General features: G+C 35.6%; 2 protein-coding genes across 7 annotated transcripts in view; both read left to right on the top strand.

The window, feature by feature from the left end:
- Top3alpha (topoisomerase 3-alpha) overlaps nt 1–772 on the top strand; it is a 54,635-nt gene extending 53,863 nt beyond the window's left edge. For 2 of the 3 annotated variants that reach the window (XM_069846136.1, XM_069846135.1), the window contains exon 20: nt 626–756. In XM_069846136.1, the coding sequence (XP_069702237.1) occupies nt 626–657 (32 nt within the window). In that variant the 3' untranslated portion in view covers nt 658–756. Of the gene's footprint in view, nt 1–625 lie in introns of all 3 variants that reach the window. The other variant, XM_069846137.1, reaches the window with a different exon arrangement.
- Nucleotides 773–8,421: 7,649 nt separating this feature from the next.
- Orc6 (Origin recognition complex subunit 6) overlaps nt 8,422–16,982 on the top strand; it is a 56,105-nt gene continuing 47,544 nt past the window's right edge. For 3 of the 4 annotated variants that reach the window (XM_069846133.1, XM_069846132.1, XM_069846131.1), the window contains exons 1-5: nt 8,422–8,579; nt 8,877–9,006; nt 10,876–11,039; nt 12,648–12,731; nt 14,052–14,251. In XM_069846133.1, coding sequence (XP_069702234.1) covers nt 8,509–8,579; nt 8,877–9,006; nt 10,876–11,039; nt 12,648–12,731; nt 14,052–14,251 — 649 coding nt within the window. In that variant the 5' untranslated portion in view covers nt 8,422–8,508. Of the gene's footprint in view, nt 8,580–8,663; nt 8,768–8,876; nt 9,007–10,875; nt 11,040–12,647; nt 12,732–14,051; nt 14,252–16,982 lie in introns of those variants that run through there. The other variant, XM_069846134.1, reaches the window with a different exon arrangement.

Here is a 16,982-nt window from a genome sequence, read left to right as displayed (position 1 = left end):
AATGTCATTGACCTTGATGTAATCCCGTTAAACTTGGTATAACCTTGATTATTGAATTCGACATTGAAAAACGAGATGACAAATTGAATTTATTTGAATATTATTTACAATTAACGCTAATTATTATAGTAACAGAACATAACCTTCTGCGACAGTATTGGAATAATCGATACTTGCGGTTTTATGACGGTACAAAGCTGACTTGTCATTGACTGAACACCTGTAAGTTGAGTTGTCATTGGCTGAAAGCACCTGTACTTTAATGAGTAGGTGTACTTTAATGACATGCATTAAAGGACTGCTACCAGGTGTATAATTACTACATTTCGGCAGGGTCGAGCATAAAAACTTATGTCCTGCCCTCCTCCAAATAAAAGTAGATTAAATGGTACTGACCTCAGAAAATGAATCCATTATATGTATTTCTTTTATACAGGATGTTAATGAACAATATCGCATTATTTTCACTGAGTATAGAGGGATCCTAGAAAAGCAACTTGAGATCTGAAACAAATGGATTCAAATTTTCATGTTTTGACATAAAATCCCCAAAGGGTATGCATACCACTGACCATTTAAAATTACACGAAAATTAATTAATTTTCTTTCTTCATTTTTCTTACAGGTCACAACAGAAACAATTGTCCGAACAAATAATGTCATAGAACACGCAGTGCATATGTAAGATTTCTATTTTTGTTACTATTTTAATTTAAAATAAATATTATATTAATAGTATCTTGACTTAATGAAATTGATCAACACATACCGTATTTACTCGAATATAATATGCCATCAAATGTAATATGCATCCCAATTTTTTATCCTAGAATCTATACACACCTGTGCTAAAAACCATTCAAGATTAAAATTATATGATCAAGATAGGGTATAAAGGCACTCTTACCTCTGGTTATACATCACATTCATTCTCAATTGCGATATCAGAACTGGAACTTCCAGTCAACAGGTATGGGTTGATGTCAAAATATTGAGTGACATTGTATTGTCTTTATTTACATTCCATGGTATTCATACATCGCTCACAGCTAGAATATGAAACATGTCAAAAAATCTTAATAGTACTACACGGTCTTAATTATATTCACAGACTAGTTGAAAAAAATATATATAGAAGAGTTTTACAATATACTAGTACAACACAAGGGGTTAGTATCGAAACTTAATACAAGACAAATATTTATGCAGGGTTGTTGAATGTCATAAATTCAGCTACAGAATAGAAGACGTGAGAAATTAGGTACTTCTTTTCTTTAATTTGGCTCTAAATAATCTTATGTTTTGAGTTTCATTTTTCATGTCCATAGGGAGGCTATTACAAATTTTTACTGCGATATAACGCACTCCTTTTTGATAGCACGATAGATTTGCCGATGGAGTATGAAAGTCATTTTTTTGACGCGTATTTATGCTATGAACTGTTGAATTAGTTACAAAGTTTTCACAATTACATATGAGGAAGTTTATTAATGAAAAAATATACTGACAAGCCATGGGCATTATTTGTAGTTTTTTTAAAATGACCCTACATGATTCCCTAGATTTGGCACCTACTATTATTCTAATTACTCTTTTTGTAGTAAGAATATACTGTTATTATCTGTAGAATTTTCCCAGAATATTATTCCAAAACTCATTACCGAGTGGAAGTATGCGAAGTATGGGTTATTAGCAAAGCATGCTGAACTTAGTTTGGAGGTAATTTATTTAATATGATTTTTCCATTTTAATATATTACCTATTTGTAAGCCAAGAAATTTAGTTATTGTAGTTTCTATTAGGAACCTGTTGTTAATTATTGCACTTGAAATGTGCGAGGTTTAATTTAGGCAGAATTTAAATTGGATTATGTTAGATTTGTTGCAATTTAATACTAATTTATTGAGTAATGTCGTGCCATTCTTTCATCAGTAATTTTATTGGTGGTGAATTCTTTTGATTTATTTAAAAGTTGTATACATAAAATCTAAGATTAAAAGCAAAGCAGAAGTACCATTAAGTCATTACTGTAGTTAAAAAATAATATTCGGGTTAATAATGATTGTTGTCAAAAATGAATATGAAATTAAGAATGAAGAGTGACAAAAGACGAGAAAACACGAACCTGCAATGGCTGTTTCTGTGAGCTGTTTCTCACCATACCTCATAGCACAAATTGGGCATCGATTTAAATTTTCTCAACTCTGAGTTTTTATGTGCTAATATTATACACATCCCAATTTTCAAGACGGCATTTTATAAAAAAATATGCATATTATAATCGCGTAAATATGGTAGTTTAATTTAAGCATTATCCTCTGTTGTCCAATGGTTATCTTGTTTGTCTCTGCATCTAAGCACAACAGATTCAAGCCTAGCTGAGCAAAATGGAATTTTGTATTGAGAAATGTTGAAGTACATTGTTCTCCAGGAGGAAGGTAAAGCTAGCAGTCCTATGTCTCACTAAATTTCGTAAACAAAATGTTCAGCAAGTCTTATGTAATGTGGACTTTACATCACTAATAAAAATGTTGTAAACACATTCATTACGCAACTAGTTAGGTAATGATACTTTTATAATGCAACTAGGTAGGTAATGATACTGTTATTACCTTACTTGTTGCGTAATGTGAACCAAAACATTAAATAAAATAGAATTCATTTTATTTATTATAAACATTAACAAGAATATGTTCACAATTTGTTATACTAATTTCTGCAGTTGACAATGTTACAGAAGACTGGTACAACTGCATTTACATCTTATGTTGACCTTCTTATCTTACACGGGATTTCGATGGGACTAAACATTCAATTGTAGAATTTGCAACATTTTCTATATCTGAATCCTCGTTTGAACTCTTTAACAATGTTTATTATTTCTCTTAGTACTGTTATTCTTCTGTTATAAACAAAAACCTAACTTGTTCAAAACTAATGAAACAAACATAAACGAATCGCCTCTCATAGGAAGAGACTAATAATACAATCGCCTCTCGACAAGAGACATGTTCAAAAGTAATAAAAATAGTACAATTACTTCTATTAAAAAATTAACTTTTTATTAAAGTGGATAAAACGTTGTGTGATATACTTATTGTAACTTCATATTACAATACTTAACTGGTTATCAAACTCATGCTGTAATATGAAACGTTACGATACCCATATCGTAAATAACTATTACATGTGACACTGGTATCTAAAAGTAGGAATGATATGGAAGTCACCTTCTAGTCATCATTCTCTTCTGGAATCCTATTATTCATTCATAGTTTTCTGTCCAAGGGCAGGTCTTTCACTGCAAACCCATCAGTCTATCACTGGTAATAAATTCTGTCTTACAGGTGTCCCCACCCCAGAAATTGATTTCATGCTTGTTAAAGTAGAAGAATTTCAGAAACTTGTGGAAACTATGTTTCATTTATCCCATACGTCATATAAGTAGATACTAGATACAGTAGAACCCCTTTACAATGAATCTCTGAAGGATTACTTTTTTTCGCGCGCGCGCAACTTCACTTGCGTGATTCAGTTCTACATATTATGGATAGATGGCAGGACTGTAACCCATTTTCAATTTGTACACCACTTTGGTGGGCCACACTGTTCATGATGTGTATCTGTGAAGAGTTATGTCGTGTACTAGGGTGAGTGTATGTGTAAGTGTTCGTGTACGTGTAGTGTAGGGAATGAGTGAGGATTAAGATCCTGAGGAAGGAAGAAGAGGAAACCCGATGCCGTCATGCAGCCTACTCCTGTCGAATAGCACCAAGGGGGCCGCCAGGCTTAACATCCCCATCCGATGGATGAATCACTATCAACAGTGACATATGTCTTCTCTTTATATACACTGTGGAGAGGTTTGGGATTTAACCCAGGCATATTGATTAGAAGTTGTGCACTACCACCTCTCCTAGTCCTGAGGTAGAAATTTTACATGAAAATCTCTGACTCCATCAGGACTCGAACTTGTACCGGCTAGTCTGGAGACAGATGCACTACCATAGAGCTAACTTGGGAGACCCACTTTTTTTTTTTGTTTTTTTTTTGTTTCCCCCCCCCCTTAAATAGGGGTTTTCCTTAAAAGGGAGTTAACATAAAATCGGAAAGAAAGGCTAAAATAACTAGTAATAACATAAATACTAAACATTAGAATTATTTAATTAGGCCTACAATTATTATTTACAATACATTTCATTATAATATTTTCTAACTCTTCAAATGGTGAGGTATACTGGGGACAGAACATCTAGAAGCTTGGAGACTGTTACTTTTAAGCGGTCCGACCACCCCCTCCTCCCGCACTAGCAGGTACGGTACCATTCAGCTGCAAAACATTTTCTGAACGGAAGTTATTGTATTGTGAGAGCACAGCTGGATCAGTGAATGTAAATGGTCAACGTTTTCAGTTTATAGTGCAACGAACAATTCTGCTGTGTGTGGGTTCTTCTGTAGTGAAGTTACTGAAGCCTCTAGTTGTTCTGTCCCCGGTGTATTAAGTTTTTTCCGTTTGGTTGAACCAGAACCACATTTAAACTCAGCATTGAAAATGTCTTCTTTCTTCATTATTCCCCATAATGAAGTAATTAGTAAACCATGCCTTTTTGCCATATGTGTTAGTGCTATTTGAGGATTAACCTCGATATCCCTAATTATTTTAACTTTCCATCTGATAGTTATTTTCTTCCATTTATTCGCCATTATGATGATGCATAAACAGCATAAACTAACAAAAAACTTGGAAACAGGATCCACAACACACGAGAACAAAGCAAGCTAAGCAACCACTTTATGAAAGCACTGCAAAGCAAAACCATAAAGAACCATGCTGCAAGATATCGAACAGAACTATTAGAGGCTTTTTCGAACAGTTAACAGACGTGGAATACCAGCAATAATTCTGTCAATAGATTCTGCTACTGTACACAATGCTTACGAATCACTAGGGCTTATTTCAGACATTTTTGAGGATAGAATTATCAAGACTGATTGTAATAGTAATAGTAATTTATTTTCCAATACACAGTACAATGTATGGACATTAATATTGAAATAGAAACATTTAAATAACATAACCATTAATAGGATCCTTACATGAACAATGGTTTTACAATAAACAGTTACACGAAATAAAATACAGGGATAGGAATGTTACATTAACAATGGTTTTACAATATATACGGGATAGGAACCTTACATTAACAGTGGTTTTACAATAAGCAATTACATGAAATAATAAAAATAATTGTATAGAGGGATAGGAATCTTATATTAACAATGGTTTTACAATAAGCAATTACATGAAATAATAAAATACTAAGGTTGTTCAATAAAGGCTGGCACTAGTGTTGTGAAGTATTTATTTACAAAGATTACAATTTCACACTTTTGTCCCCTTCAATGTCGCCCAATACAATGCACTTGTCTCACCTCTGTTGCCACTCTCGGAAGACATTCTCGAAGCTGTCCTTTGACAAACACTTCAAAATCGCCTCTAAATCTTTCACTACCTGGATTTCATTATTTCATTGTCAGAACAACGTCCCTTAAGGTCCTTTTTAGCAGTGGGGTAAAGGAAGAAGTCACAGGGAGCAAGATTGGAGCTGTAAGGAGGATGTTTCCAGTAGCAACACATTTCGACACGACTCTTCTTCTGTCCAGGAGTAAGCAATTGCGGTATCCATTGTGCACTCACTGTAGGCATGTGCAAATGGTGCGTTAAAAGAGTATGCGCACTACCAGTTGATATGTTCAGAATGTGTACGACTGCCTCAGTGAGACATGAGTCAGTGAGAACAGCAACTTCCCTGGTGTTGATTGTTGTCTTCGTTAAGGCTGTAACTAGTGCACCTTCTCCTCCCTGCAATTCACAACTTTACTGGCACTTCTTCTTCCCATAATTGCTAGATATTTAATATATTGCGTTTGCACTTAGATTTTGGGTTCCACAGAGCATTCCTTATTATCATCGCACTTACAGTTGTTTTTTTTTTTTATATTCGCTTTTGAAACAAGATCTCCATGTGAAGTTCAATTGATTAAACCAACAGTACTTCGAGAAGTGGACATGACCCTGATATAACTCATAACTAGACTTCGTTGAATTGCCACACACAGCATGCAATCAGGTTGCCGATGTATGGTAGTATAGAAGAGGTGAGCGACCGTCCGGTCTCGTAGTATAAGCAGTTCATGTTAAGAGTTGTGACTGGTCCAAATAGATAGAACAGCTACAGCTAATGTATACCCATGTAAGCACTTGTTTTTGCATTACTGTGGTTGGAATAGTCAAAGCTTAACGACTGTTCAGTGCAGACAAGAATTCAATCAAACATACTACAATGAGAGTGTTGCTGTTCCAAATAATTGTCCCTGGAATACCCTTACCCCCGCAGCCAGTCTGGACCCATTGGGGAACGTGGTTGGATGCTGTTAATTATTATGCAGAACATTACAGCAAAATAATGGAGGTAATTGAAGCATTGGATAGCACAGACAGTTCCGCTGTTGCAGCTATAAAATCATTGCCTTCTGAACAGCTATTGGGAGATATTTTGTTCATTGATTCTAATTTTAAAATCGTGTCCAAAAGCATCATCCTGTTAGAATCGTCTAAACTACAACTCTCATAAGCTCTTAATATAGTGGATAAAGTATCACAAACCGTTATCCAAAATAATTATTCACTTATTTCAGAAAAAGTGAAATGTAAGTTGAGAAACATTGTTGCTAAAAATTCTGCCTATTCACAACTTCGTATTATAATAATGATGTGCCATCAGGTCACGGCAAGACATCTGAAGTTGGTGTACTAAAAAGTAGTGATTTCCGTTCTTCAAATATGTACCTATTACATCGTATGATGTTGAACGTACATTTTCCCAAAATAAAAACTGTTTAAGTGACCATTGGAGGAGGTTACTTTGCAGTCACTCAAAATGAACGTAACTCTTCACTGCAATGAACATATTCAAGGATGATGTGAGTATCTTACATTAAATTTTAAGAGTTAATATATCTCACTGTAAAATAATTGTGTATTTACATGTTTAGACATTTCCTACTTCAAAGATCGTTCATTATATTTCTTGAATGCAGGATATAGGTTCTATTGTAATCGCAGTATACTGCTCAGTGCTTACATCAGAGGCATACTCCATCCTTTGCATGCCCTCTTCTCATATAGTTTATACCGCGTGTGCAGTAAACCTTGCGATTCTCGTGGCAATTCCACGGTCTACTCTTAACTTATTGCGGTCACTGTAATGTGATGTTATTTTTTTTAAGATTCAAGAGTGCTGCCTACCTTCAAGCCCACTGCATTCAGTGTGGCCATACCCTGAAAGAGAACAGCAGTAAACGAGTATGTGCTGGACCTAAATAATGCATTATTGCAGAAGAGGAGACTTCCAAGATGAAAAAAAAAAAAATAGTGATGGGATGTATGAAATTCGTGGTTTGCGTGAAACATCTTAATTCTTGGTATGTGATGTTTAGGTTAGGTAATGATGGATTTGAGACAGGATGAGTACACCCTATCCAGTAGGTAGGTAATGGAGTGAGCTAAAGGAATCAAGGAAGGTGAAACTAGGGAGAATAAGCTTAAAATATACACGAGTGCGAGTCCTTGGCAAGGGAAATTGGGGCTGAGCCCTGAGAGGAAGTGTCTATGTGGGCATTTGTATAACTCCAAGTTTTGACGTTTCATTTGAAGAAACAGAGAATTTTTAAAGTGAAACACCAAAACTGAACGTAACCTAATAGCTACCGGTACCACGTAAGAGAGGGATTTCCACGGGCAAGGCATTTTTAAATATAGAATGGAACGAAATGAACTGCGTGGAAAATCACGAGGCACGAAGTTCATCTTACACTTCTGTTTTCATGGTACTGGTACAATTGATGTTAGAATGAACCTTTTATGTCAAGATGTTGCAGTATTTATTTCCACGTAGATCCAATATAGAAGTTTCATGAAAAAAAAAAAAAAAAAAAAGATAATTATGGCTTCTAAAAAAGAAGCGCTCCTATCATCGATGTTATACATCTAAACTACATTATGCATATTTCAATTGCACAGGAATTGAGAGATTTTTTAATTCCGAAAATATTCTTTCTGTTTGTTAATAAAACAATATTAAAGCATTTACCATGTTTTGAAGGAGGGAAATTTCCGACGCGTAGTAAGGGAAGTTTCACAAATGTCCAGCGATACCTGTTGTGCAGGGCAGCCAATGGAACGGTTTTTCCAATGAATCAGTTTTTTTCTGTGTTAGTTTAGCGGGTAAAAGTGATAACAGTTATATTGTTGATATAAAGATTTATCGAATATTTTATCACATACAGCGTGAAAATAATCTCATATTATATTGATAATATAACAATTTTAGTGGGTTTTTAAGAGTCATGTTGGTGACCCTGGCGTGCTGTGATTTTGGCGGTTAAAATGACGTTTCGGCTTTGTGAGAATTGTAACATCTAAATGATTTATTGATTAATGCAATAATGGCGTCAGAAATCAGATTATTTTCAGTGCTTGGAAAGAAATTAGGTCTACAAACTGAAATTGTTGTAAGGTAGGTGAAGATTTGACTTTAGGCTGAAACTACAACACAAGTTGTAAAACTAACCTTATTGAGCCTATATATTGTAACCAGTTTGCACTTTGTTGTTATGATCTATGTTTTATATTCAGACGAAAAAAGAAAACAATATTACGATAAAGAGCATTTTTAATATCTGTAAACATAGGCTACATATAAAAGTGTGTATATATTTTGTAGATACGCCTGTATATTTTTACTAGGTACGTAAATGCTTTTACTTTTTGTTGTCTGTTTAATATTCTAATGAAATGTATTTGTTTGATTTAGGAAAGGTAGTGAGTTACACAGACTGCTGCAACTGAAAATGAGTACATCTCATATGAACATCAGTCAAACGTGTCAAATAGTGATATGTCTCGATTTAGCTGCTTCAGTTCTTGGACTTCCATTTGAAAAGGTGTGTACCTAATGTTTAATAAAACGAGATTGCTCCAGGCAATGACTGAGAAATCCAGATAGTGACTTCAGTTTTGTGAGTGGTTTTTGCAAATGTACGAAAAAATCAATCTTCTTAATGTATCCAGCTGTTTGCTGACAACATAAAGTCCACTATAGTCCACTTTAGTCTATTCAGTTGTTATTTTTCATGAGAAATTAGGGGTATTTTGATCGGTGTTCATTATAGATGCCTGTTGCTAGTAGCCAGAGTTGGAGTGTAGTCAATATATAGCCTACTGCAGAGCTGTGTCTTCTGCAACTGGTACTGATGATTTTAATTTACTCCTTTTGTGGTTTATGGATGGACAGTATAGACGAATGTGTTCCAGAGCTTCATCATGATTATTACACCACAGACAAGTAGGAGTATTAGAAAGGTGTAGTAAGTGGATGTCATTAAAATAGTGACAATTATGTTCTTGTCTCATGTTCCTATTCTGGGTCATCAAAATGAGGACACTTTCCATACATTTCGCAAGGAAGAAGACACAAGAATGCTCATATAAACCACAAAAAATAAGACTGCCTTTGTTAATTTTTCAGATTAGCAGAACAAATATTTGTCAATCTTCACAAATCTCACTGCTAACAGTCATATTTGTAATGGAGAAAAAATGGGAGTATAAGGGTACAGTGCATCAGTTATTCATAGATTTCAAAAAGGCATATGACTCGGTTAAGAGAGAAGTTTTATATGATATTCTTATGGAATTTGGTATTCCCAAGAAACTAGTTCGATTAATTAAAATGTGTCTCAGTGAAACGTACAGCAGAGTTCGTATAGGTCAGTTTCTGTCAGATGCGTTTCCAATTCACTGTGGGCTGAAGCAAGGAGATGCACTATCACCTTTACTTTTTAACTTTGCTCTAGAGTATGCCATTAGGAAAGTTCAAGATAACAGAGGGGGTTTGGAATTGAATGGGTTACATCAGCTGCTTGTCTATGCGGATGACGTGAATATGTTAGGAGACAATCCACAAACTATTAGGGAAAACACGGAAATTTTACTTGAAGCAAGTAAAGCGATAGGTTTGGAAGTAAATCCCGAAAAGACAAAGTATATGATTATGTCTCGTGACGAGAATATTGTACGAAATGGAAATATAAAAATTGGAAATTTATCTTTTGAAGAAGTGGAGAAATTCAAATATCTGGGAGCAACAGTAACAAATATAAATGATACTCGGGAAGAAATTAAACACAGAATAAATATGGGAAATGCCTGTTATTATTCGGTTGAGACACTTTTATCATCCAGTCTGCTGTCAAAAAATCTGAAAGTTAGAATTTATAAAACAGTTATATTACCGGTTGTTCTTTATGGTTGTGAAACTTGGACTCTCACTTTGAGAGAGGAACATAGGTTAAGGGTGTTTGAGAATAAGGTTCTTAGGAAAATATTTAGGGCTAAGAGGGATGAAGTTACAGGAGAATGGAGGAAGTTACACAACACAGAACTGCACGCATTGTATTCTTCACTTGACATAATTAGGAACATTAAATCCAGACGTTTGAGATGGGCAGGGGATGTAGCACGTATGGGCGAATCCAGAAATGCATATAGAGTGTTAGTTGGGAGGCCGGAGGGAAAAAGACCTTTAGGGAGGCCGAGACGTAGATGGGAAGATAATATTAAAATGGATTTGAGGGAGGTGGGATATGATGATAGAGACTGGATTAATCTTGCTCAGGATAGGGACCAGTGGCGGGCTTATGTGAGGGCGGCAGTGATCCTCCGAGTTCCTTGAAAGCCAGTAAGTAAGTAAGTAACAGTCATATTTGTGTATCTGTTCTGATTTTTAACAGATTTCCTTTGTTTTGTAACAGGTCGAAGCCATCAAGTTGTCAGGCACAACAAAGAAGAATTACACATCATTTCACCACACTATTGAGAAACTACTAGGTATTGAGAAGCACGTGACCATCAGAGATTTGTGCGTGCAGTTTGGGGTCAGTGAAGCGAGCTTATTGGCGCAGAAAATTGTGGACAAGTAAGTAAAAATTATTAAGTGTTATAACTTGAAAATTTTATCTGTATGAATATGTTTTGAGTTTTGATAGTAATGTCTTCATTCTTCAGAGTGAGTAATCACTTTTCTGCTGAGCAAGTCTGGTGGCATCAATGTTACCAGCGATTATAAACGCTGGCGATGATCGCTGAGAAGTGGTTTCTTTATTGACGCACATCGCTGTAGAGTCTCATTTGTTTATTCCTTCATCTACTACATATGGCCAAGTAAATTAATGTAGGCCACAGACGTAACCAAAAAATAATATGAATAAATCCAAGATAATTAAGTTGCTATTTATTCTAGAAGAGGGAGATGACGATATCACTATCGAGCATGCGTATTATAAAAGGAAAAAGCTACAGACTAATGAAAATATATTCAGGAATAGGTTTACAGAAGGCTGTTTTAACACATTGGTAATGAGACATCTTTATAAAACTGCTACAAAATTTAAGGAATATTTCACACTCTCACCTGACCAGTTTGATTATGTTTTGAGTTTAATTGAATATGACAATGTGAAATTACCTACAAATTTTGTTCAGACCCCAGTAACTCCAGCTGAAAGATTGGCAGTAACTCAGGTTATGAACTTATTATTATTATTATTATTATTATTATTATTATTATTATTATTATTATTATTATTACTATTATTATTAGGCCTATTGTAAAAAAGAGAAGTCCCTTTCACTAAAAATAAATAATTCAATAATGTGATAACGACATATGTACTTACGCGGTATTCTGAAGTCGTTCCAAAAAATCCCTTATAATCCATCTTCACATATTGTAATTAAATTTTAACTAATTACAGCAGAAAGTCAACTTTGGGTCAAGCACTTTTACCTAAACACCATCGATTATTTCTGTAAAATTTGAGGTTATGGCAGCCGAAATCTAGTGGAAGGGAGCTGGTGGAAAACTTACAGAAAAGAGAATTTTGCCCTTACCCAGCATTGAACACAACTTTCTGGGTGTGATAAAAGTGTAATCTGTAATGTAAGGTTTTATTGTTTTGTTTATTAATTCACATTTAAGACATTAGTTTTCTTTAAAATTTTACGAAGTTCTTTCCACATAAATTCCTTCGCCTGTGTGTCCTTATATTCTTTCAAGCTCATATCAAAAAGGGCATTATGTTGTGACACATATCCAATAATAATAATTTCGTCTTCAGACCGCGAAAAATTACAAAACGTCTTGATTTGTTTTGCAGCCATATCGTACAGATTAGATATTCGATATTACAACATGACCTTCTCTAAATATTGATTATTGAACACGAATGCGGCGATGTGCATCCTGAATTTGCTTCAGAAGCAACTTCCAGCAATCTGCATCGCGTCCAACAAACTGTGCTGGCGATCTTCGCTGTAAAGAAACCGTGCGCATTCATTTCAACTGCTAGCAACTCCGGCAACAATCGCTGGCAATATGCGTCAGGCGATGATCGGCGTAAACGAACCGTAGCTTTAGTTCACGATTTTAAGTGCCCTCCATGCTCCTAGAAGAAACCAGACTAAGCTCAGCAGATATTACCCTTAGTAGTTCGATAAATTTTATTGTACCAAATTGTGGTTTCAGGTATGTGAGTGAGGATGCCCGTTCTCTATCGGTGGATCTCAGCCATCCCATGTACAGTGTTGCTGCTGTCATTGCCGCATGCAAGTATGTTATCCTATGAAACATATTATCCTATTTATGATAGATAGTCTATATATTTTATCTTTCCACACTAGCTGAAGTAGAGTGGAAGTGGCAGTGCATGATTCAGCTGAGCGCTAAGTTATGAGTCTAGAACACATATGATAAACTTTAGAAAGGGCAGTTTTTTACAATTAAAAATGCTTAGATCCCAGACGAGAAGTTATGGCACCAGTGCGAGGGACGCATTTTAGTTCGTTTGCTTGGACTCGCCCTCACACTCAACTGGAGGGGTGTTGGGTTAGTTGGTTACTAGCATTCCGAGTGTTCAGATCGTTCTACTACTACTGCTATTGCTAATACTGAAAACATTGCCCTTCTGACCGCCCTCATTATGGCATTGTCTAAGGTGTGAAATCATAGAGTAGTTCATAGTCAAGGACATGAAATAGCATACAATGTATGGAAATTCATGTCAGAAGAGGCTGTAAACGGAATACCAGTTCCATTGAAAAGCGTGTGTGCAAGAGTACTGGCTGCCACTGGTATTTCAAAGCGAACCTTGGCAAGAATCAGGAAAGAAGGGGAAAATATTGAGGCAGGAACAGCATATTCTTTCTCTAGTCCGGAAAAATCACAGTGGAAGAAGAAGATTGTTGCAGCTGTAGACAGTTTTGATGAGGAAGTCATAAGAAGACTCCTCTATAATTTCTACGCTACGCATAAGCAGAGGCCGACTCTGCAATCACTTCTTCCAAGAATGGATATCAGTGTATGATTATGTGAAGAAAGTAGAGAACAATTACATTGAAATTGAGCACGTGATGGACAGGATTTTGGAGAACATTTCCATAAACTTAGGGACATCTGATTCCAGCACAGATCAGTCGTCTGATTCGGACGGAGAATAAGAATATAAAGATGGAATAGTGGGCGTAATTCCATTAGGTACTTTCAGACTCTTGAGTAGGAAAGTGGTGATACTAAAGCAAGACGAATGTTTTCATAAAGAGATGAAACGCATATGCCTGCCGCTCTGAGCTTGAGAACCGTAACCCAAACAACCCCCACTCCTCTACCCTGCTCGCCGGCAATTTAGAACTTCGCACAGGTTAGTGCCATAACATCTCGTCTCAGCTCTACCTCATTCAGCATTCAGTTTGTTGAAGTGTGCTACAAATAGGACTTTTCATTCAGTCACAATTTGTTGAGACATTTGCCTAAGGTTTGTGAAATTGTTCACTCGGCATAATAACTTCAACAATGCTGAGAGTTTATTTTGTACAAGAAATGTTAAAAATATGCTTGCATGGAAACTTTCACTTGATCTAATGGATTTTTCAGGCACTGTAAGCTGAAGGTGGACCGTGCTAAACTCATGGAGGTGGGCCAGATCCGGAAATCATCGTTGCTGAAACTCATCAAAACGTTTGAGAAGTATGCACAGGACATTAACCCGAATCCGAAATTGAAGTCTTTGAATGGAGAAGAAGAAGAATTTAGAGCTGAAAACATAATAAAGAAGGCTGAATACTTCACAAAATGTAAGTGGTATGATTTATTTTGGAGTAGCAAATACAGTAAAACTTGTTCAAGGTGTAACATGAATATGGCAGAAACTTGTCCAATGTGAACACTATTTTTAGTTTCAGTGGATAGAATTGGCATCATTATTGGTGCTACAGCCTGTTGCAGGCTTGACTGCCCCTACAGTGCACCTCTATTCGTTCCTATATTCTGCTTTTCTTTTCCATTCTAGTACTCTCAATACTTTCAAATTTTGTTCAAAACTATGCAGCCATCTAATGTTAAGGCGTGTCTCCACTATTAAACATTTAACAACAATATGTTAAATATAACATGTTGAATATAACATGTATATGGACATTTCAAGTCTCAATAGAGGGGCTTGGAACAAAAAGCAGGTAAGTGACAGAAACCTAGTTTTGAGGAAATTGCAGTTAAAGTTCTACATGCAATGGAATATTATACACTAGTTTGGTGAAATGATGCCCATATAGCATCACTGCACAGTGTGATCACTTACCTGATTTTATCCCAAAGAAACATAATTTTTTAGTCCACACCTGTGGAGTAACGGTTAGCACGTCTAGCCGCGAAACCAGGTGGCCCCGGTTCGATTCCTGGTCGGGGCAAGTTACCTGGTTGAGGTTTTTTCCGGGGTTTTCCCTCAACCCGATATGAGCAAATGCTGGGTAACTTTTGGTGCTGGACCCCGGACTCATTTCACCGGCATTATCACCTTCATCTCATTCAGACGCTAAATAACCTAGATGTTGATAAAGCGTCGTAAAATAACCTACTAAAAAAAAAAAAACATCATTTTGGGCTATCACAACACGCACTTACCTCATTTTTTTTTAATAATGTCACTTACCTCATTTTTTTTAATAATGTCACTTACCTGCTTTTTGTTCTAAGCCCCTCAATTGACTTAACATGTTAACTAAGTACGTTGAATTTAACACTTTTAACATGTTGGCGTGTTTTCCAGCAGAAATGGAAAACATGTCAAGTCAATTCATTTGCTCATGCAGCGTCGGTACAGTTCGGCAAAGTTCGTACAGTTTCCATAGCAACAACTAAGTTCCGATTTTGTGGCGCGTATCTTGATCATTTTTATACTATCATTGGTCCTTGGTGTTGGCTGTAAGTTGTTCGAAGTAATGGAGTGGACGAAAGAAAATACATTGGAATAAAATTAATGCACTGATGGAAAGGCTTTGTTTGTGGGATGTGTCTGCAAAAGAATACACAGGCAAAACTAAGAAGGCCGACTGTTTTAGAGAACTGGAATTATTATTTAATTGTTCTCGAGAATACAATAGAGAGTTTTCGCACTCTCGTCGTATGCTAAACGTTAATGCTATGTTGACGTCAGTAATGGTCGTATTTGGTGATGTATGTTAACATTCGTAGAACTTCGGAAAGAATAATTATACGATATTACCCATTCCTTTAACATCTATCAAGTCGTAGGTCCTATGATAATCGTGCTGTAATTTTTTTAATTGAGATGAAATGGCTGCTCTTAAATTGTGTATTTCTTTGATGTAACAGGAAGTATTTTTGCAGCACTATATTAAAATCGTGTTCTGACATTCTCAGCAAGTTTTTGAATCCAAATCGATACTGTATTCAACTTTAAGCTCGTTTAGAATGTATCGTGCATAGTGTCTTTTACTAGGATATTGGCTGCATCCACATTCTCATTTTCTTCCTTTTCAAAGCCTTGTAACAAGCAATAGAGGCAATTACAAAAGCCAGATCATCTGAGTCCATTGTCCAAGGTTTGGAAATAAAACACTATCTATATTAAAACCTCATAGACTGTTTATGGTGGACTACGCAAAGAAAGTCAAGTTTAACATGTTTAACAGTGTGGACAAAGTGTTAAATGAAATAAGCATTAACATGTTCAATCAACATGTTGGGATGTTAACGGTAAACAATTTAACATTTAACATGTTGTTGTTAAATGTTTAAAAGTGGAGACGCGCCTTTAGGCCATCCAATTCTTGTTTGGCATCTATTTTTGTTAAAGTAACTTTACAGCATGGATCCATCTCCTTTTGTCTGTAAGGTGCCCCAGCAGGGTTGAAAAAAAAGTGTTATTTAAAAAAAAAATTAAAAACTTCTTTTTTTTTTTTGTTTTAAACTGTTTTTTATACTGTTGTAAACAGTTCCATGAAATAGTTCGTTTTTAAAATGTGTTGTTGTTGTTGTCATTGTCGTCATCATTAACTAATGCTGAGTTCTTGGCAATAAAGCCATCAACTCGCTTTGCTCTCCTATATTTCTCACACACAGTGGGTTTGGAGGAAAGGGCTGGACATATGATTCTGATCCATTTCTTTCTGAAGATTGCACAATAGACAAAGTGGTGAAGAAAAAAATCCAATTTTGTTCAAGTGTTTCGACAAATGGTCATATCCTGCAAGTAATCGAAAGGATGCAACTGCATTTTTCCATGGATACTCAGGAATTATATTTTATATATTGAGACTGTTCCATCTTTTATTTGAAATTTCGTGGAAATGGTTGATATGAATTGATTAATCTTTTAGCTGTTGAAAATGATACAGTTGACATATCTTCTTTTTTTTTTTTTTTTTTAATTTTAAAGATCATATAGGATTGTCACATGGGTATTGTAAAAATTAACGAAATTCCAGACTTTTTAAGAAAGAATTCGGGAAACCGGCATTTTAGACATTTTAAATTTGAATGGCTCAGTGCTAGTGTTGCCTAAAC

The sequence above is a fragment of the Periplaneta americana genome, chromosome 14 (genome assembly GCF_040183065.1).
Source record: "Periplaneta americana isolate PAMFEO1 chromosome 14, P.americana_PAMFEO1_priV1, whole genome shotgun sequence".
In the NCBI taxonomy this organism is placed as follows: domain Eukaryota; kingdom Metazoa; phylum Arthropoda; class Insecta; order Blattodea; family Blattidae; genus Periplaneta; species Periplaneta americana.
The sequence above is the reverse complement of the archived record's forward strand: the minus strand, read 5'-3'. Positions and strand labels throughout refer to the sequence as shown.